Source organism: Eublepharis macularius, chromosome 19 (genome assembly GCF_028583425.1).
Source record: "Eublepharis macularius isolate TG4126 chromosome 19, MPM_Emac_v1.0, whole genome shotgun sequence".
Lineage (NCBI taxonomy): Eukaryota > Metazoa > Chordata > Lepidosauria > Squamata > Eublepharidae > Eublepharis > Eublepharis macularius.
Window position 1 is genome coordinate 3048041 of NC_072808.1, and position 23689 is coordinate 3071729.

General features: G+C 43.3%; 1 protein-coding gene across 1 annotated transcript; it reads left to right on the forward strand.

The window, feature by feature from the left end:
* The first annotated feature begins 1181 nt into the window (after positions 1-1181).
* LOC129346011 (keratin, type II cytoskeletal 5-like) lies at positions 1182-17965 on the forward strand. Its single transcript, XM_055003259.1, has 9 exons — positions 1182-1681; positions 5272-5480; positions 8115-8175; positions 9078-9173; positions 9781-9945; positions 11011-11136; positions 14159-14379; positions 14998-15032; positions 17141-17965. The coding sequence occupies exons 1-9, from the start codon at positions 1250-1252 to the stop codon at positions 17383-17385; spliced, it is 1590 nt and encodes a 529-aa protein (XP_054859234.1). The 5' UTR covers positions 1182-1249; the 3' UTR covers positions 17386-17965.
* Positions 17966-23689: the final 5724 nt, after the last annotated feature.

Genomic DNA, 23689 nt, shown 5'->3' on the forward strand with positions numbered 1-23689 from the left:
CTCACTTCTTCAGATAGAAAAGAGCAAGAGTCCAGTAGCACTTGTAAGGCTAAATTTGTGTTAGCGTATGCGCTTTTGTGAATCACAGCTCACTTCTTCAGATACCAGTAGAAAACAGCAAGAGTCCAGTAGCACCTCCAATGCTAACAGAGGTAATGGTAGGGTGTGAACTTTGGTGAGCCACAGCTCACTTCCTCACATGCAGCTTGCATGTGAGTCCATCTGTCCTTAATGTCTTGGAGTGATTGCAGATTTTGCAGATTCTCCACTCTCCAAGACAGAAGGACAGATGGACTCACATGCAAGCTGCATCTGAAGAAGTGAACTGTGGCTCACCAAAGCTCACACCCTACCACTAATTTTGTTAGTCTTAATGATCTCAAGACCTGAGTAGACCTGCTTAGGAGTGCACACTCAGGACTGATTTAAACATAATGTTAGATGAGGAAGAAGTCGCCATCTCTCCTTCCACTAGATATGTTCCCAAACAGAATATACTTAGATCTCCTTCTTTTTCTCACTTCCACAGTCCTTGACGATATGAATCCTTGAAGACGGTGATTGGCAGTAATAGTTTTGGGGAACCCTAGATCCAATGACTCATACAGGTCCCATTCCATGCAATTTTCCATAAAGCCAGAACTATCTAGCAGCAGTCTGAAGAACACCCCTTGTTCCTACAGACAAACTTGAATTAATGTGTTCTCACTTGTGAATCTGTTTAATGTTGGGTGTTGTACCTGGATGACGGTGGAATAAGGAACACACACCCCAAGAATGTATGAGAAACATTGCCAACGGTGCTGCCTCAGCGGCATTACTGTGGGCAGTTCCATTCCCATCAGGTTCAAAAAAGACCGTTGATTATACGAGTTAAAAGCAAGGCCTTAGGGAATCTCCGGCATTGTTAAAAGTCTCTTCTTTTTTTCCCCCCACAAAAAGTATAGGGTTTGAAAATTCCACTTGGTTTTACATGTCTGCAAGTTGCCAGGACATTACGTTAGGTACATTCTGGGTCAACCCAGTGATTAAAGGGATGGAAAAGACGGGCTTCTGCCAGGCATACCAAACTGATTAATTCAGCCCAAAGACCTGTGGCCAAACCCACCTCCCAAGACAGATAAAAAGCAGGAAACGGGCACATTTCCCAGAGGATCCTTTCACGTTTGTGGTCCAGGAATCTTGCCTTATCTCTTTCTCTCCCTCCCTCTTTCTCTCTCGCTCCATTTCTCCATTGTGCTCAGAGGCAATGGCTCAAAAATCAGTTAGAGTCACTAGGAATTTTAGTGCTTCTTCAGCTGTTATGCCAGGAAGCCGAACTGGCTATAGCACTGTTTCAGTATCCCGGGGAGGTGGTGCAGGCTTTGGACGCGTCGGAGGGGGCTTTGGCAGCAGAAGCCTCCACGGTTTAGGAGCAAGTAAAAGAATTTCTGTTGGTGGCTTTCGTACTGCCAGATCCGGATATGGCTACGGCTTGGGTCATGGAGGAGTTGGGTACAGAATCGTCAGTGGGTATGGTGGCTATGGAGCAGGAGCTGGTGGCATCCATGAAGTTACTGTCAACCCAAGCCTCCTGGCCCCTCTTAACTTGGAGATAGACCCAACCATCCAGAAAGTTCGCAAGGAGGAGAAGGAACAGATTAAGACTCTCAACAACAAATTTGCTTCCTTCATTGACAAGGTAAGATGCCTCCTGTTGCCATTTTTAAAAATTTCCACTACTCTGATACCTGTTCTTTCCACTTCCTGTTCTAATAATATAAAAAGGTAAAGGTGCAAGCACCGAGTCATTACTGACCCATGGAGGGACGTTGCATCATGACATTTTCTTGGCAGACTTTTTGTTACGGGGTGGTTTGCCATTGCCTTCCCCAGTCCTCTACACTTTACCCCCAGGAAACTGGGTACTCATTTTACCGACCTCGGAAGGATGGACGGCTGAGTCAACCTTGAGCTGCCTACCTGAATCCGGCTTCCGCCGGGATCGAACTCAGGTCGTGAGCAGAGCTTGGACTGCAATACTGCAGCTTACCACTCTGCGCCACGGGGCTCTTTGATAATATAGGCTAGCTATAAATTCTAGCCTTTTATTCCCTCTTCCTCTAACAGTCACCTTTTCTATAACCATTTCACAGATAAAAACTGGGATACAGTCATCTACTGGCAACATCTCTATTTTCACACTAAGGATCACTGAACTCTCCCCCCTTCACATATTGCTTAAGGCAATATGTTGCACCCATTTACTCCAGAAGCACCCAGCCTCCAAAGAAAACCCTTTTAAAGCAAGCTGATTGATATAGTTTGCTTAAGTTATTTTTGTTGTAGATTGTTTACTTTTACTGTAGATCTAGTTGTGCTTCAGATTATGTGAAACGTTTTGAACAGACGCTATGTAAGGAAGGGAAGGGAAGGGAAGGGAAGGGGTGAACTGGCATTTTGTGCCCCTGTACATGCACCTAGACCCTGACTTGGATAGTCCAGGTGAGCCTGATCTCGTCCGATCTCAGAAACTAAGCAGGGTCATCCTTGGTTAGTAATTGGATGGGAGACCTCCAACAGAGACTAGGGTTGCAGAGCTAGGCAATGGCAAACCACCTCTGTTAGTCTTTTGCCATGGAAAACCCCACCAGGGGGCGCCATAAGTCAACTCTGCCTTGAGGGCACTCTCCACTACCACACATGCACTTAGAGGCAAAAGAAGCCCACAATATTCCCACCAACCAAAGAGTTAATTTCCAGAGACCCAGGGGAGCAAGCTGAGGCCTGAATAGTGCTAGTGAATATGAGAGGACACTAACAACATTTAAGGTTGCCTGGAGAAAATATCCTTTTAGGAGACCCGTAATGCGTGGGACTGGGGAGCTGTCAATAACATCACCTGGTGAAGAACAGCCTATTAAGCCTGTATTAAAGGGATGGTATTTTCCTTCAGTCCAGCTGGGAACCACAGCAATATTTTTAACAAGTATCTTCAAATGCAAAATAGGGACCCTGATTTACTAGAAACTAGCATGTCAAAGTGTGGAGGGCCAATAGGGACAGATGGAGCGCTTGCCTCCCGTGATGCTGTTTAGCAATTCAACATGGGCCATAATCCAAAGAGCCATCTAAGGTTACGCTCAGAGGAATTCTTAACTTTTCACTCTTAACAGCAGATCTTCCTGTGTTTATCACACTGGGAAGGGGGCGTGGCTTCGTGGCAGGGCACCCGTTTTCTGTGCAGAAGGTCTCTGAGATTGCCAGTCAGAAATGACAGCAAGGGTGAAGTTGTTGGGAAAGAACTTTCTCTGCTTGAGGCCCTGGAGAGCTGCTGCCAACCTGATCCAGCAGCTAGATGGACCCATGGGTTTGACAATGCAGTAGGCTACTGGATAGCAGAAATTTGAAAACAAGGAGAAATCGGATACCAACTAAATCAATCATGGAATTCCCCTGAGCTTCAAAAAACCCCAAACTATCCCCAAAAGTTTGTCATCTGGCAAAAAGGACATACTGTTTGAAAACTATAAATCCCAATTTTTCTCAGATGCACGAAGAGAACTGTGATTCTCAAAAGCTTATGCTACAATAAAGTTGGTTAGTCTTAAAGGTGCTACTGGACTCTTTTTGATTTTGCTACTACAGACTAACACGGCTAACTCCTCTGGATCTATTGTCATTATTGTTGTTATTAACTTCATTTATAGCCCGTCTTTCTCACTGAGACTCAAGGCGGATTGCAAAATACAAAAAGCAATTAAGTCAGACCCTAATAAACAATGCAGTGGGACTAGGATTCTGTGTGTACCTCAAGTCGGACTCGCAATAGATTTACCAGGAAGAGGGTTTCCATGCAAGTGAGAAGCAGAGATGGTTTGCCGTGGCCCGTTGCCTTCCTCTGCAGACTTCCTTGGTGGTCACCCATCCAAGATCTGATGAGATCCAGCTATAGCATGCCTCCTTCCTTCCCAGGACTAGGATTATGGAACTGGAAAACAAAATGATTGCAAAAACTGTCAGGAGAATATAACATTTTACAAGGACCTCCGAATTACCTTGTTTCTATTTACTGACCAGAAAAGAAGAAGAAAAATGGCAAAAGACATTAGGATCTTTGAAGCAAGTTGTTTGTAACCCTCAGAGCCTTGCATGCAGCAGCCATAGTGGCAGTAAATGCATATAACTCAGCTAAAACATGTGCTGTCTAGGTAACTGGGTCTTCGATGCATTCAGAGCTCATTTGAGGCAGAAATGTTCAACCTCTAAGCACACGCACAAAATAAATTCTCTGTCAATAGAGACTTATTTCTTCACCCACAATACATTAAGCAGTTACAAAATTATTGAGGTAAATTTGCTTCCTTGTTCTTTTTTCCTATTAAAATACAATGTTTTCTCTCAAGCCAGCTAAGGATTTCAAAGCTATGCAGAAATTTGAAGGGGGGACTTTCCACTCATCATTCATGCTTTTAACCACTGTTCGTGCTTCATACAATGTTTGATCTTGAGTCCAGCCATCTCGTTTTAGGTCTTCCTCTTTTCATACCGCCTTCCACTTTTCCTAGCATTATTGACTTTTCCAGAGAATCTTGTCTTCTCATGATGTGGCCAAAGTATGACAGCCTCAGTCTTGTCATTTTAGCTTCTAGGGAGAATTCAGGCTTGATTTGATCTAATACCCCCTTATTTGTCTTTTTGGCTGTCCATGGTATCTGAATCCTCCAGCACCACATTTCAGGATATTATAACTCTACCTCTTGACTACAGGTGCTACCTGCTCATACCTGGAAGCCTCTCTGTTTCCTTGAGGGCTAGAGACTTGCTTTTTAAAAAAAGGCAAATCTTGATTAGATTGAGCATCTGAGTATGTGTAAAAGTTCCCATGCGTGTTATGAAAGGAAACTGACATGGTTAGATGTACATGTCTAAGGACCACATTTCCCCAAAGCACTACCCCATCATTCCATTTGGCTGCCCGTTCTAATGGTCTTACACTTTCTCAGTTATCTGATGCTTAGTCACTAGTTACAGATGTTTATGTCAAGGTTTGCTTATCCCTATACATTTTCCATGTAAAATGCTTGCTAGCCAATTCATTGCAATCTGTTTAAAAGGGAGGCGAAAGAAGGCGGGAGAGTGGTGTTAGTAATAAGTTTGTAATAATTGTCAGTTGCCTAGTGAAATGCAAACATGCCAATGTTTTGCAAACATTATTAAATGACATAATATGCTTAATACAAATTGCAAAAATGCAAATTACATAATATGCTTAATGTTGGATGAATTCAGGTTCGTTTCCTGGAGCAACAGAACAAAGTGCTAGAGACTAAATGGAGCCTCTTACAAGAGCAAAAAACGACCCGGCACAACATTGAGCCCCTATTTGAGGCGTACATCAATAATCTTGGAAGGCAGCTGGACAACCATGTGGGAGAGAAACAACGATTAGACTCAGAACTGAAGAATATGCAGGATGCCGTGGAGGACTTCAGGATCAGGCAAGCTTTCAGGGGCGGGGAAGTAATCCACTTTATTTCGAATGTTTCTCTATTCCGTGAAATGGCTAAAATAAGATGCAATTTTCAGTTTAAGATTAAAATACAAAATGGATTGAAACAAAGGAAGGTGATGCTCCTAAAAACAAGGACACGGGTGAGGAATTAAAACAGCCGGGGAGGAGAATCCAGCATTGTCTCCCATCAGAAGGTTGAAAAGGAAACATTGATCTTTGTACTGAAGATGCAGAAGAATAGTTTGTGGCGGGTGTTCTCTAACCTGGGTCCCACCACAAAAAAGGCTCAGTAGTCTTATTTACCTGGCTTCTAGAGGCAAGGAAACACAAAGCAGTGCTTGAATATCAGAGGGTCTATCCCTCTTACCTTTTCAATGGCCCTCATTACTGCTGTTAGAAGGCTAGAGAGGGGACATAATTTAGTTAAGGGGCCCCATATATACTTTCACCCATTTCCATCTAAAGTGCAGCTGCATGGAGGGGAGGAATTCTTCCTTCCTTCCTTCCTTCCTTCCTTCCTTTTTCACCTACAGCAAAATTCAAGTTGAAGGCGAAGGTCTGAGATGGGAGTTTAATGAGAATTTCAACCAAAAGCAAGTTTTGAGTCTAGTAGCACCTCAAAGGCCAACAAAATTTCCGGGGGAATATACTTTCAAGAGTCAAAGCTCCTTTCATCAGAACTTTGATTCTTGAAAGCTTATAACCTGGGGATCTTGATGGTCTTGTAGGTGCTCCTGGACTCAGATCTTGTTTTTTCTGTTTCAGACCAACACAGATGCCCACCTGGAACGTTTTCAATGGCTTTTCTCATGGCGGATGCTTCTAAAAATTAAGTAAAATTCCCCAGCTGTCCATTAAAGAATCCCACCTTGATGAAAATCCCAATGGGAGTTGTCTGTCCTGTGACTTCAGGTCCTCTGATGTCACTAAGATGGCATTTATCAGGTTCTCCTCTGGGTGTGGCATTAATGAGTTCTACCTTCAGTCCCATCCAGTGCTTCCAACATGAGAAGAAAGGCACAAGGGAGATCATAAAGATGTTCTTTCACACAAGGTAGAAAATTATAGGAGCATTAAAAGCAACTACCTTTCATGAGACTGGCAGGTGGCCTTTTCCACTGCTTGGCTCCAGGGATCTTGGGCGAGTCATGCATGCCTACCCAATGAGAGAACTGTTTTTGCCACATCTTCTGGCAGCAATTGAAAAGCCAAAAGAAAGAGGACTTGCTTTGGCCTATCCTCATAGTCAATAAAACTAGTCTGGGCATTTAATATAACATAAGAGGGCATTAAAAGCCAAAAACATCTCAAGTTCCTATTGCTCTATTTTAAGAGGTGTTATTGTCCATATCTTATTTCAATCACAGCAGGCTGTTGCAATGTCTATGTTGTTTATATAAATAATTTGAAGAGAAATTCTCGCAAGAAACCACAGAGTTCTTGAGCTGCCCAGTTCTAGCAACCTTGGGCTCTTTTGTACACTCGACTTATTCCTGATTGTATTAGCAGTTAATCCCCAAGCGTTGGAATCAGTTTTGGTACATGGGGAAACCCAGAGCAACAGTGGCTATGTGCTTTTCAAACCACTCTGCTTTTTCTGGAGCCAAAAGTGGCCAACATTACTTATAAGAATGTGCCTTACGGCCAAACGAATGACACAGGTTGGACACTTGTCAGCTTCCCCCAAGTTTTGATGGGAAATGTAGGCAACTTGGCGGAATGTTGGACAAGTGACAGTTGAAAAGTCCGTTGGACAGCAGTTGGAGAGCCAAGCTGCAAGACCAGGATGCCGACATTTCCCATCAAAACTTGAGGGAAGCTGACAAGTGTCCAAACTGTATCAGGCGTCACTTGTTGCTTGGCCCTGAGTGATGGATAAATGCACTGTGAAAAGTGTCATGTATGGTTCCCATTGCTGCTTTTTCTAGTCTGGGTGATTTTTCTGGGTGATTCCGCACACATTGAATAATGCACTTCCAATCCTCTTTATAGATCATTTGGAACGGATTTTTTTGTGTGCAGAACAAATAATCCACCTCAAACGATTGAAAGTGCATTATCCAATGTGTGCGGAATCAGCCAATATTTGGCAGGAGTTATTCATTGGGCCAGAGCTGCTATTTTATCTTTGACCTGGTAAAAGACCTGGAATTTGTCTTTTACATGATAGATTAAGACAAGAGAGGTTATCTTGGACCTGATGCTGAGAACCATATACTCGAGCAAGCCCCTCCAACACAGATTTGCTTACAAAGAGCTCGTACTAATATGTTCTGCTAATTAGCTCTTTTTAAAAGAAGCAAAATAGTGTAAAAGTTGAACTTAAATAGGGTGAAACTTAATATTATTGCCTACAAAATCACCAGTGATTGTAGCTTGCCGAGTGACCTTACGAGGGTCACTCTCTCTCAGCCTAACCTTGTCTCACAAGATAGGCAGCCCTGTTCATCTGTCCTGTAGCAGTGGAAAAGAGCAAGAGTCCAGTAGCACCTTTAAGACTAACAAAATTAGTGGCAGGGTGTGAGCATTCGTGAGCCACACCACACTTCTTGAGCCCGTTCTTGGGCTCATCTTTCCAGGTTTCTAATGAAGTCTTCCATTTCCCTTTTCTCCTTAACAGGTATGAAGAAGAAATCAACAGGCGCACTGCTGCAGAGAATGAGTTTGTGGTGCTCAAGAAGGTGAGTTCTTTCAGTGTTTTGGGGGGTGAGAAATCCAACAATATTCTTACCTATCACATCATCTTCTAAGTAGTCCAAAGAGTTTATTGTGTATAGCCATAGGCCGTCACAATTTACCAAACAGATCTTCTAAGTAAACTAAGTAAGTGTGGTGCAGGGCATGATGTAAGAGCCAAGCCCTGTGCCTAAAATGCTGTATTTTAATATTTATATCCACCAATTGAGAAATGTTATTGTATATGGATTATGTTTATTTATAATGTTTTATTGTTTTTAAACTGCATGTTACAAATTGCATGCTGTTACACTGCCCTGAGCCCGTCTGACGGGGAGGGTGGTCTAGAAAAGCAAAAAAAAAATAAATAAAATAAAAACTTGCAACAGGACCCCAGCACATTTCAGAAGATGCTGAGCAATGTTCTAGCGGTGCCCACTGCATGAAATGAAAGCATAATTTAGAACAGTGCTTTTATTCTTTAAATAAAAGAGGTGCTGCTACCCATGCTATTTGCTGTCTTGGGGGCACAACCCCACAGCCTGGCAGAGGTGCCATTACTGCAGAAAGAGGCGCCGGTACTGCATATCGGCGCATACCACATGAAAGAAAGAGCCCGGATTTAGAACCAGAGATTTAACCTTGGACCTTCTTCATGCAAAGCAGGTGGGAGGATGCAATTTTTAAGGAATGCGTTCATCCATTTCCACTGTTTTAACTGAAGAACGGCATGTAGAGTTCCCTGGAACACAATTTTAAAGCTGGAATGAGAACAGTCCATTCTGCTCAGGCACCTCAGGTCTCCTGGACAATCACAGATGATCAAAGAAGTTTGTGCTATTGATTGGCCTCTGCATATGCTGCAATGTCTGATTATTGATCTTTTTGCTCCTTCTTCCTTTTCCAGGATGTGGATGCTGCCTACTTGAACAAGGTTGAGCTGGAGACCAAAGTGGATTGCCTCACTGATGAGATCAATTTCCTGAAAGCTCTCTATGATGCAGTAAGTTTAATACTTCACGTTTCTCCCCTTTAGCGTTGTTGCAGGCTAAACTTGTATCTTGACCTCCCACTAGAAAAGGGCACAAATCGAAATACGAACCAAAGTTCGTGATGAACCAAGCTGGTTCGTGATTCGCGAACCAGCAGTTCGACAGAGCCCATTTCTGACGAACCACCACAAACTTTAGGCTGGTTCGTTTGGTTCATTTTTTGGTTTGTCACTGCAGACAGCCTGGCACTGATCAGTTTCCTAGGCAACAGGACTTCCTGCAGACCTTCTGCTGACCCAGAAGGGGCCTTCTACTGGCCTAAAAGTGACCTTCTGCTGACCCAGAAGTGACCGTTTGCTGACCTGGATGTGATGTTTTCACGAACCAAACGAACCGGTTCGCAAACCAGGGCAGGTTTGTGAAAGTTCATGATCTGTGGTTCATGAAATGCGATGAACCATGAACCACACTGTTCGGTTTTTTTATGGTTTGTGCCCATCTCTACCTCCCACCTCTTCCAGTACTTCCTTTCTAGTAAGTAGCAACATTTCTTCTTTGTGGACATAAGTTTGGTAGAACTTGACATTCCAATATCTTTCAACCTCCTTTTTTATTTAGGAAATAGCTCAACTGCAGTCACAAATTTCTGACACCTCTGTCGTTCTCCAAATGGACAACAGCCGAAACCTGGACCTCGATAGCATCATTGCTGAGGTCAAAGCTCAGTATGAAGACATTGCCAATAGAAGCAGGGCTGAGGCAGAATCCTGGTATCAAAGCAAGGTAAGAAGGATCGATGTTGTTAGATGCTGAGCAAAGATAAACTTGAAAGAAGAAGAATGCAACTCTGGAGACATGGTTGGATTTGGTTTGGGGTAATAACACAGCATCTTCCATGGGAAATGGTTGTTATTGCGGTGCCACATAATGGGAAATATTAATTTTCTGCCAATTTTTGTGGATTATTATCAAAATGTAAAATAAAACAGAAGTTACCTTAGAGACTAACAGAATCTGTTCCAGCTTTTGTGAGTCACTTCATCAGATTCTGGAATAAATTTAGTTTGTCCCTAAGATGCCACTGGAATTCTGCTTTATTTTGCTGCTACAGACCCACACAGCTACCCATCTAGAATTATCATCAACATGTAAGTATTCACACACACTCAACTCTATCCAGGCCAGTGTGGTGTAGCAGTTAGACTGTTGGACTATGACTGGAGATACCTGGGTTCAAATCCATATCCATGTAACTCATTGAGTGACCTTAGGCCAGCCTCTCTGTTGCAGCCGACCTACCTCACAGGGTTGTTGTGAGGATGAACTAGGAGGATAGGGGGAAAACTTTATGCTGCCCTGAGCTCCTCAGAAGAAAGATGAGATAAAAATGTGATTGGTAGATAAAAACTTAAACATCTCCTCAAGCACTGTCCAACAAAGATCAACAATTAAATTTAGCAGTAGGGATGAAGCAATAACAGCCTTTTTTTCTTTTCAATTTGTATTTTGTTGTTCTCATTTTCAGATCACCTCATTTTTTTTACTCTCCTTGATAAGTTCTCTTTCTTTTATGGCATTTATATAGCATTTCAACATAGTATGAAATTTATACGCAACTGATGCAGAAATATTATAGAAAGTGTGTTAAATGTTGATGATGTGAAACTAAGGATTCACAAGTTTGCTTTTTTTCTCAAAGGATAGCTAGTTGAGATGTGAATTGCTTCAATGACGAGATCAATGGTGATATTTGAATCCAACCAGATAGCTTTTGAAACTTGGTTTCATTCCAGTTTAGGAATTCAGTTGCATTCACCTTGTTGGACTTATCTCCCTCACCTCTCTCAGTATGAAGAGTTGCAGCTCACAGCTGGCCGACATGGAGATGACTTGCGCAACACGAAAACTGAGATTTCAGAGATGAACCGCATGATTCAAAGACTCCACTCTGAGATTGACAATGTGAAAAAACAGGTAAGAGTTCTCATTGCATTTCACCTAAACTAAGTCTCCGTATTCCGATTTTGAGATACTTGTCTGAGCAACTGAGAGAAACGAAAAAGAGTATGGAATATGGGGAGAAGTCTGCTCCTGTATTATTATTGTTGTTATTGTTGTTAACAACAATAACAACATTCGGTTTATATGCTGCCCTTCAGGACAACTTAATGGCCACTCAGAGCGGTTTACAAAATATGTCATTATTATCCCCACAACAAAACACTCTGTGAGGTGGGTGGGGCTGAGAGAGCTCTGAGAGAGCTGTGACTGACCCAAGGTCACCCAGCTGGCTTCAAGTGGAGGACTGTGGAATCAAACCCTGCTCTCTAGATTGGACTCCTGCGCTCTTAACCACTACACCAAACTATTAATTAGAATTAAAACACATTCATAATAAAACTAGACCAAATGAAAAAGGCAGGACTATAGCTTTCAAAATACAATTGATTTTTTTAAAGAACAAATTTTCTAATATATTTTCTTAAAATGATTAATTCGGAATTTTGTTGAGAATTAAATGAGAAGATCAAGATGGACTTAAATACAACACTGAGAGCTAATGTACAAGAGATGAATTACATGAAGAAGCTCACGTGAAGAGAGTCGCAATGTTAGCCAGGAAACTGAGTTTTAAAAAACAGATTGGAAGGCTCCGTTGATTTTCATCTCTATAGCGCCAGCAAAGATTGCTCCTCAGAGAGTTTATTTCCTCTTCACTTCCTAGAAGGGGAGGTGAAACTGTCAGAGCTGTTTCAAGTCATTAGGAGAGCCAGTTTGGTGTAGTGGTTAAGAGCGTGGGACTCTTATCTGGAGAGCTGGGTTTGATTCCCCACTTCTCCACCTGAAGCCAGCTGGGCGACCTTGGGTCAGTCGCAGCTCTCTCAGAGCTCTCTCAGCCCCACCCACCTCACAGGGTGATTGTTGTGGGGATAATATTAACATACATTGTAAACTGCTCTGAGTGGGCATTAAGTTGTCCTGAAGGGTGGTGTATAAATCGAATGTTATTATGTTATTATTATTTGCTGTGAGAAGAATGCATGTGGATAGTTCATGCAATCTGTTTTAGTGTTTTCAAGACACAGATTTATTTTTAAGAACATAAGAACATAAGCAAAGCCATGTTGGATCAGGCCAGTGGCCCATCCAGTCCAACATTCTGTCACACACAGTGGCTAGAAATCCAGTGCCATCTAAAGGACTGTCAGTGAGGCCAGGACACCAGAAGCCCTCCCACTGCCTTCCTTCCAGCACCAAGACAACAGAGCACCACCTCCCCACAAAGAGAATACCATCTATCTCCTGTGGCTAATAGCCACTGATGGACCTCTGCTCCATATATTTGTCCAGTCCCCTCTTGAAGCTGGCAATGCTTGTAGCTGCCACCACCTCCTGTGGCAACGAATTCCATGTGTTTATCACCCTTTGTGTAAAGTAGTATTTTCTTCTATCTGTTTTAACCCGACTGCTCAATAATTTCATAGAGTGCCCATGAGTTCTTGTATTGTGAGAAAGGGAGAAAAACACATCTTTCTCTACCTTCTCTAACCCGTGCATTATCTTGTAAACCTCTATCATGTCTCCCCTCAGTCGTCTTTTCTCCAGGCTAAAGAGCCCCAAGCGCCTCAATCTTTCCTCATAGGGAAAGTGTTCCAACCCTTTAATCATTTTAGTTGCCCTTCTCTGTACTTTTTCCAGTGCTATGATATCTTTTTTAAGGTGTGGCGACCAGAACTGTACACAGTACTCCAAATGAGGCCTCACCATCGATTTATACAGAGGCATTATGATACCGGCTGATTTGTTTTCAATCCCTTTCCTAATAACCCCTAGCATAGCATTAGCTTTTTTTATGGCAGTCGCACACTGTGCTGACGTTTTTAGTGAGTTATCTATCATGACTCCAAGATCTCTCTCTTGGTCAGTCTCCGCCAGTTCAGACCCCATCAACTTGTATTTATATTTTGGATTTTTGGTTCCAATGTGCATTACTTTGCACTTGGCTACATTGAACCTCATTTGCCACATGGATGCCCACTCTTCTAGCCTCGACAGATCCCTTTGGAGTGCCTCACAATCCTCTCTGGCTTTCACCACCCTGAACAATTTCGTGTCATCTGCAAATTTAGCCACTTCACTGCTTAATCCCAATTCCAAATCATTAATAAACAAGTTAAAAAGCATTGGACCCAATACCGACCCCTGTGGCACCCCACTGCTCACCACCCTCCACTGTGAGAAGTGCCCGTTTATACTCACTCTCTGTTTCCTATTAATTAGCCAGTTTTCGATCCACAAGAGGACTTGGCCCTTTATCCCATAGCTACTGAGCTTACTTAGGAGCCTTTGATGAGGAACTTTGTCAAAAGCTTTCTGGAAGTCAAGATAAACAATATCTATCGGGTCTCCCTTGTCCACTTGTTTGTTCACTCCCTCAAAGAACTCTAACAGATTGGTGAGACAAGATCTTCCCTTACAGAACCCATGCTGAGTTTTCCTCATCAGCTTTTGGTCATCAATGTGCCCACTAATTTTATTTTTGATAATAGTTTCCACCAACTTACCCGGTATTGACGTCAGGCTGACTGGCCTGTAATTTCCCGGATCTCCCCTGGAACCTTTTTTAAAGATGGGGACAACATTAGCTACCTTCCAGTCCTCAGGAACAGATGCAGAGTTTAATGACAGATTACATATTTTTGTGAGGAGATCTACAAGTTCACACTTGAGTTCTTTCAGAACTCTTGGATGTATGCCATCTGGGCCCGGTGATTTATCAGTTTTTAAATTATCTAGCAGTCGCATAACCTCCTCTCTCGTCACCTCAATGTGACTCAGGTCTTTCAAAACCCCTCCCAAAGTCAGTGCTTGTCTCTCTCCCCCCGGCCTCTGCTTTCCTGATACATGGGGTCCAGATATTCTACTTGGGACACCAAGGCCTGAGCTTGCTTTTCAAAAAAGCCCATTAGAAAAATCTCATCTCCTTCTTTTACAGTGTGCCAGCCTTCAGACAGCCATTGCTGATGCGGAGCAGCGGGGCGAGCTTGCCCTTAAAGATGCCAGGATAAAGCTGGCCGAACTGGAAGAGGCTCTATTGAAGGCCAAGGCTGACATGGCCCGTCAGCTGAGGGAGTACCAGGAGCTGATGAATGTCAAACTAGCCCTAGATATTGAGATTGCCACGTACAGGAAGCTGTTGGAAGGAGAGGAGAGCAGGTGGGTGGAGCGTAAGATCTTGTGCTGAATAAAATATCCTGTTCTGTGTTGTGTAGGGTTGCCAGGTACTTATACCATCCCAGAGGGAGCGGGGGGATGGGGGGAACGAGACCTGGCGCTTATCTCATGACAGAGGTGAGATCTTCTTCGGCCCCAAATTGGCCCCAAACAAAGTGCAGGAACGCTCCTACGGCTGGTGCAATGACATCACTTCCCAACGTGACCCGTTGGGAGCACTCGCATGGCACACATTCCTGAGATGCCTGCCAGTGGCGGGCAACCTCTGGGAGCTTGCCACCTTTCGCCACTGGCGGGTCAGCGGGCAAGGTGGCAAACTCCCAAGAGTTTGCCCTCCACTGGTGGGTGCCTGGGAACCCTAGTGTCATGAAATCACTTCAGGGAAGGATGTTGGCTATTCCACAATATCATTTTAATGCGGGAGCAATGCCTTGAAGACGTAGATAAAGACTGTTAATGCTTCCAGTGTTGTTCAGGCATTCTAATGATAATCAGTTATGCCATTATTAGATATGCCATTATTAGTGCTTCTGAACCACCACTACCCCGTCTCTAGCTTTTAGTTCTAACAATAACATCCCTTCTTGTCTCCTTTAATAGGCTGGCTGGAGAGGGTGTTGGTGCAGTAAATATATGTAAGTAATAACCAACTGAATCACAGAAACTCAATGCGATCAAGTTATGAGCCTGTGAACTAGCACTACATAGGTTTTATATCAATGCAGTTGCACAAGGATGTGCAAAACCCACTTGTGAAATTTTCCTGTTCATAGCAATTTTTATGTCAACTCAGACATTTTTCCTCAGAGTGAGTAGATAGTGGTTGCTTGCTTCTACACCTTCGTTCTAAATTTTGCTTTAAGCCTACACTGAAATGCTCTCAGAACTTTTGGTAATCCAAGCAGAATTCTTGTGAGATTCATTCAGATAATTCACTGGAGGAAGAATACTTAAATCTGCTTTGTGTTTTCACTTCAGGTGAATTTTCACTGGCGATTCTAACTTCCAGAGATTCCCTGTGAATAAATACATTGCTTGCTGGATCAGGCCCAAGGTCCATCTAATCAAACTCTCTTGTTTTCTAAGGGTGAAAATTCACAGGTCATCATCATAGAAGTAAATAGGAGCAAGCAATCCTGATATAGTTTATTTTTATATTTTTGTCAATGATTTTCGATCCTTGCTTTTTGGCTGTTGGTTTTGTAGATTCATGTGAACCGTGTACAGATGGATAGTTTTTATATGCAATTTGCACTTTATTTGTACGTCATATATCATGTTTACATAGAATATAGGTATAATGCTGAGTTGCTAATTCACTTAAGCTGCCAAGATGAGAAAATCAGCTTAGGTGGAAGCTGCCCTCCCCTGGCATCCGGTAGTCAGATTTATATTATATTGGATATTCCATTCCTACCTTTTATGGCTAAAAGCCATCAACAACAGTCGTATCCTCCACAAACTTCTCAAATCTGTTTTTACAAACATACTTTGTGGTATCTGGGGCCTGACCAGAGCTATCTATTTCTGATGAACTGGCCAGGAAAAATAATAAAAAGAATACAATATGAAAGAATGTTATCATGGAATTGAAAATACTTCAGAACGCTGTTTGGGGTTAAGCATGTTGGACCTTGCCCTATGCAATGAGAGGGTAATTGTACAGCCTTCCAAGCTGGGAGAGGTTGCAGTGGGGGCTTTTTAGCCCTAAAAGGACAAGTGGTACCATTACCTGAACCAAGAATCTGCTACTAGAAGGAATGCTAGATGCACCCTCCCCCCAAGGTTTACATTCTGTTCCTTTCCGAAGTGCAAGTGATGGATCACAGGACTTGCAGCCAGCTTATAAAGTAGGGTCAGGAAAGGAAAAGTAAAGGAGGGGGTTAAAAAACTGTGCAATGGAAACAGCTTAACTTTGGGATCAATGCTGTAAGGGGTACCGGCTTTACCGCTTGACCAATAGAATACTCTGCAGTGGATAATGCACAAGCTGGTGAGCTGGCAGTGCACACCCACAGTTGTGTGTAGGATTCAGCTTTTAGGTCTCAGCTAGATGATGTGTGTGAGACGAGTCAGGTTGGGGGGTCCCCAACTGCAGTCAGTCACGGGGAGCTTCTCAACGGGCCACCAGGGCTCCTCGTGGCTGTTTTGGCTGAGGACAATGGCACGGGAGGGAAAGCTGAAGCCCCTTCTTCCCTCCATGCCATGCTCATCAGCTGAATCCTGGCAACATTGATTCCCTGATGTGTGACACAAGTTGGGTTGGAGGACCCCAACTTGACTCATCTTTCACATATCATCAGGTTGAGCCCTTAGTATGCTGGTAAGTGCTGGGGTAATGAAGCTTGTCAGCTCATTTAAATGTGGGACTGTACATGTGGCATCCGGTGCATACAGTCCACTCATCACGGGTTGTGGGCTAAGATACACAAGTTTTTTTCCAAGCGGACACCAGGCATGCACTGAGGTGATCCTCCAAGCTACACAGGCACCTGTGTTCCATTGAACTTGGATGAAACATGCATAGTATTGCCTTCTCCAATTACTTACAAGTTTAGTAACTTGTAGTGAATGTAGGCTCCAAAAGAGAGGAATGAAACAAACTTGCTAGTGCTCCATCCTTGCTTCCAAAGTTGGTGAGATGCATCTCCTATCACCATAAGTCGGCTTATGTTTTTAGTAAGTTCTGACTTCCTTCTGTTGCTCCACAAACTTCTGAATCCTTCCTGTTATCTCTTTGCAGCGGTGGTCCACTCCTCCGGAGGAATGAACTATGGTGGTGGAAGTGCTGTTGGCCTTGGGACAGGGATGGGCCTCGCAGGCGGAACCAGCCTCGGCTATGGAGGCGGCCTCAGCGTCGGCGGAAGCAGCTTCAGCTCCAGCAGTGGGCGGGGGTTAGTTGGGAGCATGGGCTCAGCCAGGGGAGCCACTTCCAGTATGAAAATTGTATCCAAAACCTCCACCTCCAGAAAGAGTTACCAGAGCTAAAAACTTCAGCTAAGATCCGGGCTGCCCCTGGGGTGGAGTGGGCAATGTAGATGTGATGTCATCAGACAAATGGGTTAGAACTGGTTTGTCACTAAATTCCATAAAGTCTGTAGGATGCGGGATGTGATTTAAATGGGAGGGTGAGCAGGGAGACTGAACTGTTCCTCCCATCCACGCTTTTCTTCCTGAAACCACTTCTCCTTGGATAGGTGGTTTCCCCCCGCCCCTCCCTATTGGAGTTCCAAGACCGGAAGCAAACTCTGCCAAGAAAAAATGGTGCAGGGGAGAAGTGGTTTCTGAGAGGGGAAGGTGCCAAAGCGAGAAGGGTTGCATCCTCTTGCTCCCAAGTGCTGCCCTTTCAATATTCCTCCCTCCATTTTTATAAGAATCTGACACAACCTCTATCCGACATACCAGGCATGTTGCCGTCACATCTAACTTGCCCCTCCACCCATACCTGCAGACTTTGTACGTCTCCTCACAAGTCCAAAGGAGTTAGCCATGTTAATCGGCAGTAGCAAAATAGCAGAGTCCAGTAGCACCTTTAAGACTAACCCACTTTATTGTAGCATAAGCTTTCGAGAGGCACAGCTCTCTTCATCAGATGCATCTGACAAAGAGAGCTGTGGCTCTCAAAAGCTTATGCTACAATAAAGTTGGTTAAAGGAGCTACTGGACTCTTTGCTACCTCCTCACAAGTGATTCCCATAATCTGCATATGCTGATCAAGATCCTGTATGAATACTGCCAGCATCTCTCCATGGACCAAATGTAAGACTTAAAACTCCAGATTCAAAGCCCTGCTCAGTTATGTACATGCCAAATCTCAGTTCACCAAACTGCAAAATGGAAGCAATTCTGACCTACTTCACAAAGTTGTTACCATTAGGTTCTGCGAGATAAGGATTATTGTTATCTTGTAATTATAATGAAAAACTAGCAGCTCTTCAATTGTGAACTCTATTCCTGCTATATTTTAGGCTCTTTCCATTTACAGCTATGCCAGGGAGACCAAGGCATGTACCGATCCGATTATATAAAAGGCAAGCCGTATTGGTGATGACTCACCTTTTATCCTGGTGCGCCTCCAGAGGGCGCTGCTGCGGCAGGAAGGCCAGGCGAGGTGGTCCTTCCCTCTGGAGGGCACTCCGTTTTCTAGAGCCCGTTTTTTAAAAAACGAGCTTGGTTGCTAGTCATTCATAAAAGATCTTTTGAGTGGTGTGCATGCACAAGGGAATAATCCTGCATGCGACTTCTCAGATGGTCTCTGAATTACCAGTTGCACTCTTCTAATTCATAGCTGTGCCACAGAACTGTGTGGACGTACAATTCATATAAGATATCGGTGACTATATGCAGACACACTGGGAACTAATGAGAACGCATGAAACTGCCTTATCTGCCCATCAAGATCCGTTGTTGTCTTCTCTGACCGCAGCAGCTCTTCAGGATCGCATCTGATTCTTTTACTTGAAGATGCCCCGCAGATGTTTCACCACCAAACCACAATACCGCCTATGTTTGGTGTCTTGTGAGCATCACCTCATGTCTACAAAAGGAATCAGGTCTTCAGCAAAGAGTTGGCATAACATATTAGCTAAGAGATTTCCTGACAAATCAAGACGTTCCTGATTCGAATCCTTCCTCTACCGTGAGCTCTCGTCAGGTGGCATTAGGTAAACTGCCCCCTTTTCAACCTCATCTGTAATATAGTGATTGTAGTATCGCTTTACGTTACAGGGTTGTTGTAGGGGTAACAGAAAGACAATACATGTGAAGTGCTTTGGATATTCTGTAAAGTCTATACAAGGATTATCACCTGCCTCTGATGCTGTTCTACCATCTCCCCATTTTTCTGCTGTTTAGCAAAACTAACCATATAAAAAAACCCAGATCAATACTTTTCATATCTCACATCATCTTTGCAATATAGGATGTAATAAAAATACATTTATTATTAAGTGGCAATAATTGCTACAAGCCAAAGTCGAGCACATTTCAGTGGGAGACTTCTGGTGCAGTCCTAAGCAAGTTACTCCAGTCTAAGCTGATTGATTTCAGTGGGCTTAGAGGGGCATAACTCTGTTTAGGATTACACTGTAAATCTAGTCACTTCAGTGGCTTAGAAGGTGTAACCCTGTTTAAGATAGCACTGTTATGGTATATATAGCCAACGAAACTTAAAAGTGCGTAATTTTGGTAGAATCATGCCCAGTATAAGAAGATATTCCATGTCATGAAGGAAATTGTATTTGCTGACACTTATTCTTTTTTTCCCATGTGGAATAATTTCCTGGAAAAAGGAATAAAATAAAAAGTTGCATGGGTATTTGAAATAGAAAAGAGTCCAGTAGCACCTTCAAGACTAACCAACTTTACTGTAGCATAAGCTTTCGAGAACCACAGCTCTCTTCATCAGATGCATCATCAGCTTTCGAGAGCCACAGCTCTCTTCATCAGATGGGTATTTGAGTCCTTCAAAGTACTGGATCTATTAATATTTTTCTCAAAAGTTCTTTAGTTTCAGAAAACAAGCCTACAAATCCCATTCTGGTCTCACAAACAGATTTGTAGAACATACTTGTAATTTTAGGACAATCTCTGTTGTCTTTACAAGCTGTAAAAACACACTTCAAATGTTTTTAAAAGCGAAAATGTTTTGAGACTCAGGAACAAGATTGGGAGGGAGTTGTATGTTACCATTTCGAAATAAAAATATTAGGATTATTTTGTGTTGTGTGTGTGTTTCTTTTAATTCTTCAAACCTATACCTTACTTTTTTCCTTCTGTAATCTCCAGAAGAACTGGCCAGCTGATTTTACCAGTATATTATGCAAAGACTTATACTGGACAGAGAAACAGTCAAAACCAGAACTTTCTCATTCATGGTTATCACATAGCAGAATTACTTCTTGGAATCCAGTTGTCATCTTAATGTTTTGGCTCCATGCTTCTTAAAAAACTATTTCTGTTCTGATAAGAGACAAAGAAATACAGTTGGTCTGTCATGAGACTGTCCAGTTACTTTATGATCATCTTGGAGTCTTTCAGAATTCAAGTAATTTCCATAATAAAATGGCAGTCAACCCAAGATGGGTATGTTTATTGCGGCTTTGGGATGTAAGCAGAATTCTGACCAGGGCTGGCCAGTTGACCAGAGGTCAACTTTGTATCCATGCACACTAAGGCTTTACTTGTCAATTAGTTCTCCATATAGTTCTCTGAGTATGTGCAGAGTGCCTTTTCCTGCACCAACAAAGAGCCAACTTGCCACTCAATGCATCTGAGATTAGAGTTGTTAAGAGGCATTGTTTTAATTCTTCTCTGCCCAGTCTCTCCTTGAAGTCCACAATCCATTTCCTTTCCTCTTTTTAAGGAATTTGAAATCTGTTTTAAAATCAATTCTATTTTGATCTAAAGAGGAATTCAAAGAGAAGAGGGGCAGAAAGGGAGGTTTTAAAAAGGTACAGGTAGTCTGTGCAAGCACCGAGTCATTACTGAACCATGGGAGGACGTCACAATGTTTTCTTGGCAGACTTTTTGTTACGGGATGGTTTGCCATTGCCTTCCGCAGTCATCCACACTTAACCCCCGGGAAACTGGATACTCATTTTGCCGACATTCAGAGGCAGACAGTGTCTTCCCAACCCTCCCTCTCCTCCTAACAGAGCACCCTGTGGAGTGTAACATCAAAAACCCTGTAAAGGCTGAAGTTAGAAAAAGGTGCATAGAGGTATAACAGAAAACTACAAAGAGAAAAGAAAGAGAAATTTTTCTTTTGAAACAGAAAAATTAGAGGAATCCATGGCTATATCTTTAAAAAGTGGTTTTTGGAAGAAGAAATTCGCCTTCCATTCTCAGCACATTATAGAAATTAAGAGTTGTCTGTGTCCCCCCTATTTATTATTCCTGGAGCATGAACCCTGAATAAGATACATTAACACATCAACAGAAAAAAACCCAGAAGCAATGAAATCTTTAGAAACCATGCTACTAACAGTCTGATCCTATGTTAGGTAAGGAATACATACAAGAAGGCCGGCAGCAGCACAACATTGGGATCATAGGGTTGCTCACCCTTTGGATACCTGCTCCAGAGTCCAGACAGTGCAGTGTTGCTGATTAAAGGTAATGTGTCAGACCTCATTCAAGCCAGGTGTGAAGGAGCACAAAAGCAGAATTCCCCTCCCTGCAATCCCAGAACCAGTGCCACAAAGCCAAGTGCTAAGCCCCATAGGGTAGGATCTCACAAAGGGTTTCTTCAGATGGAGTTGGGTTGCCAGTCCTCCCCTCTAACAGCAGACTTTCAGTCCCTCCTTCATGCTGTTCTTGGGTGGGGGGGTTCCCTGTCAACTAGGAGCAGCATTTGTGGATGCACCGGAAATGAGGAGGCATGACAGTCACGTTCTACTGAATAGATCCAAAGGAGTTAGCCGTAGTCTGTAGTTGCAAAATAGTAAAGAGTCCAGTAGCACCTTTAAGACTAACCCACTTTATTGTAGCATACGCTTTCAAGAACTACAGCTGCATCTGATGATGAGAGCTGTGGTTCTTGAAAGCTTATGCTACAATGAAGTGGTTTAGTCTTAAAGGTGCTACTGGACTCTCTACTGTTCTCCTGAATGAAATCCAGTCCATTGTTCAAACAGATTGCAGAGAATTCATTAGCATCTCCCCATTCTATCTTCCAGGGTACTCAGTGATACATCAGCATAGGCCTGGGTGGAGAAGCGGCATCACTGTAGTCTATAAGGACTCTATCCCCTTAGTATGGTCTCCATCAAGAACACTACTGGTTATGAGGTTATGCACTTAATGTTGGGACTGAGAGCCGAACCACACGATACAAATTACACGCAAATGACACGAAAACTTACTTACACGTGTTCCAATGTGGTTTTCAACTACACGCTCCAGGACTGCAGGACCTCCATCGAACCCGTGTTCACGGTGGCACGGGTTTTCTCCGCGTACCTCCAAGATATCCCATCATGCATCTCCACTTTGCACAGATAGGAAGCGGAAGATAAAGGAAATAAGGACACTCTGCATTGCCGATTTACTGATCGTGACCATGTACACGCGCTGTCACGGCTACACTGGAGCAGAAAATTTTGAATGTGAGCCTGGACCAGGACACGTGCTCATCGATAGAATGCTGGACACGGGCATTTGGGGTAAGACAGGACTCCTGACACTCGCTCAGTCTCGTGTAATTCGTATTGTGTGGTTCGACTCTGAGAGACAGGACAGGGATTCTTTTCATGAACCACCCACTCTTGTCCTGTTTCTCCTGCTGCTAGATGGGTTTGTTTGAAGGCCCCTCTTCCTTTACTCTTGCATTCATCTCCATGGTGAGACCGTTTCCAGCCTTCCAGCTAGAGTCCCCATCCCTCGGCTTCAGTCCCTAGTGGTGCTTCCTAGGGAACACTGGGGAGAGCGGGGAAGGGATGACAGTTATTTGTTTCGGTGGTGAATCTAGAACTCAAAAGCAGAAGGGAAGTGAGGGGAGCCACTCTTAATTTTGAATCTGCCTTGGATCAATTGGTTGTTTGTGTGTATTTATAAAGCCACCCAAACCTGCTAAGTTGCATAAAGCAGCTAAAAGGTAACGTACGTCTGCCATAGGCATACAGTCGGCTAAAGATGGAGAATAAGGAAGGGAGCCGTAAGCCAAAACTGCTTACGGGATGTTTTCAAGAAGCAAAAAGTGGTGGTTTACTGTCAGTCAGATGTCCTGCATGAGCCAAAGGCCATGGTGTCTCAAAAAGGAAAATGCAATTTGCCATGCACAAATACATAGACATCTCCCTGCCTGAGCTAACAGAAGTGGTCTCAGGGGTGATGTTGAGGCTCCTTAGACTAGTTGTCCTGGGGGACTTGAACATTCATGCTGAAAGTGTCTTGTCAGGAGTGGCTCAGGAGGATTTCATGGCCTCCACAATCACCATGGGCCTGTTTTAGATGATAACTGTCCCTACACATTGCACAGGTCACACTCTTAATCAGGTATTTTGTTTGGGGCAGGAAGAATATGATCTGAGGGTAGAAAAATTGACTACTATTCCATTGTCATAGACAGATCACTATTTGCTCAGGTTTAGACTTAGGGCCAAGCTAGAAGTGGCAAATTACACTTGAATGGCAAGTGAACAGACTCACATGTATTCCTCCCTGTTCACTTGTGCTCCACTTGCACACCACTCGATCACATAGTGGAGCGCAGGTGGAGCACAAGTGAACAGGGAGGAATACATGTGAGTCTGTTCACTTGCCATTCAAGTGTAATTCGTCACTTCTAGCT

Bases quoted from the DNA above. Each gene is read 5' to 3' on its own strand.
- LOC129346011 (XM_055003259.1), top strand. From the start codon at position 1,250: ATGGCTCAAAAATCAGTTAGAGTCACTAGGAATTTTAGTGCTTCTTCA. The intron at 9,946-11,010 runs GTAAGAAGGATC...CACCTCTCTCAG, and splicing joins AATCCTGGTATCAAAGCAAG to TATGAAGAGTTGCAGCTCAC. The intron at 15,033-17,140 runs GTAAGTAATAAC...ATCTCTTTGCAG, and splicing joins TGTTGGTGCAGTAAATATAT to CGGTGGTCCACTCCTCCGGA.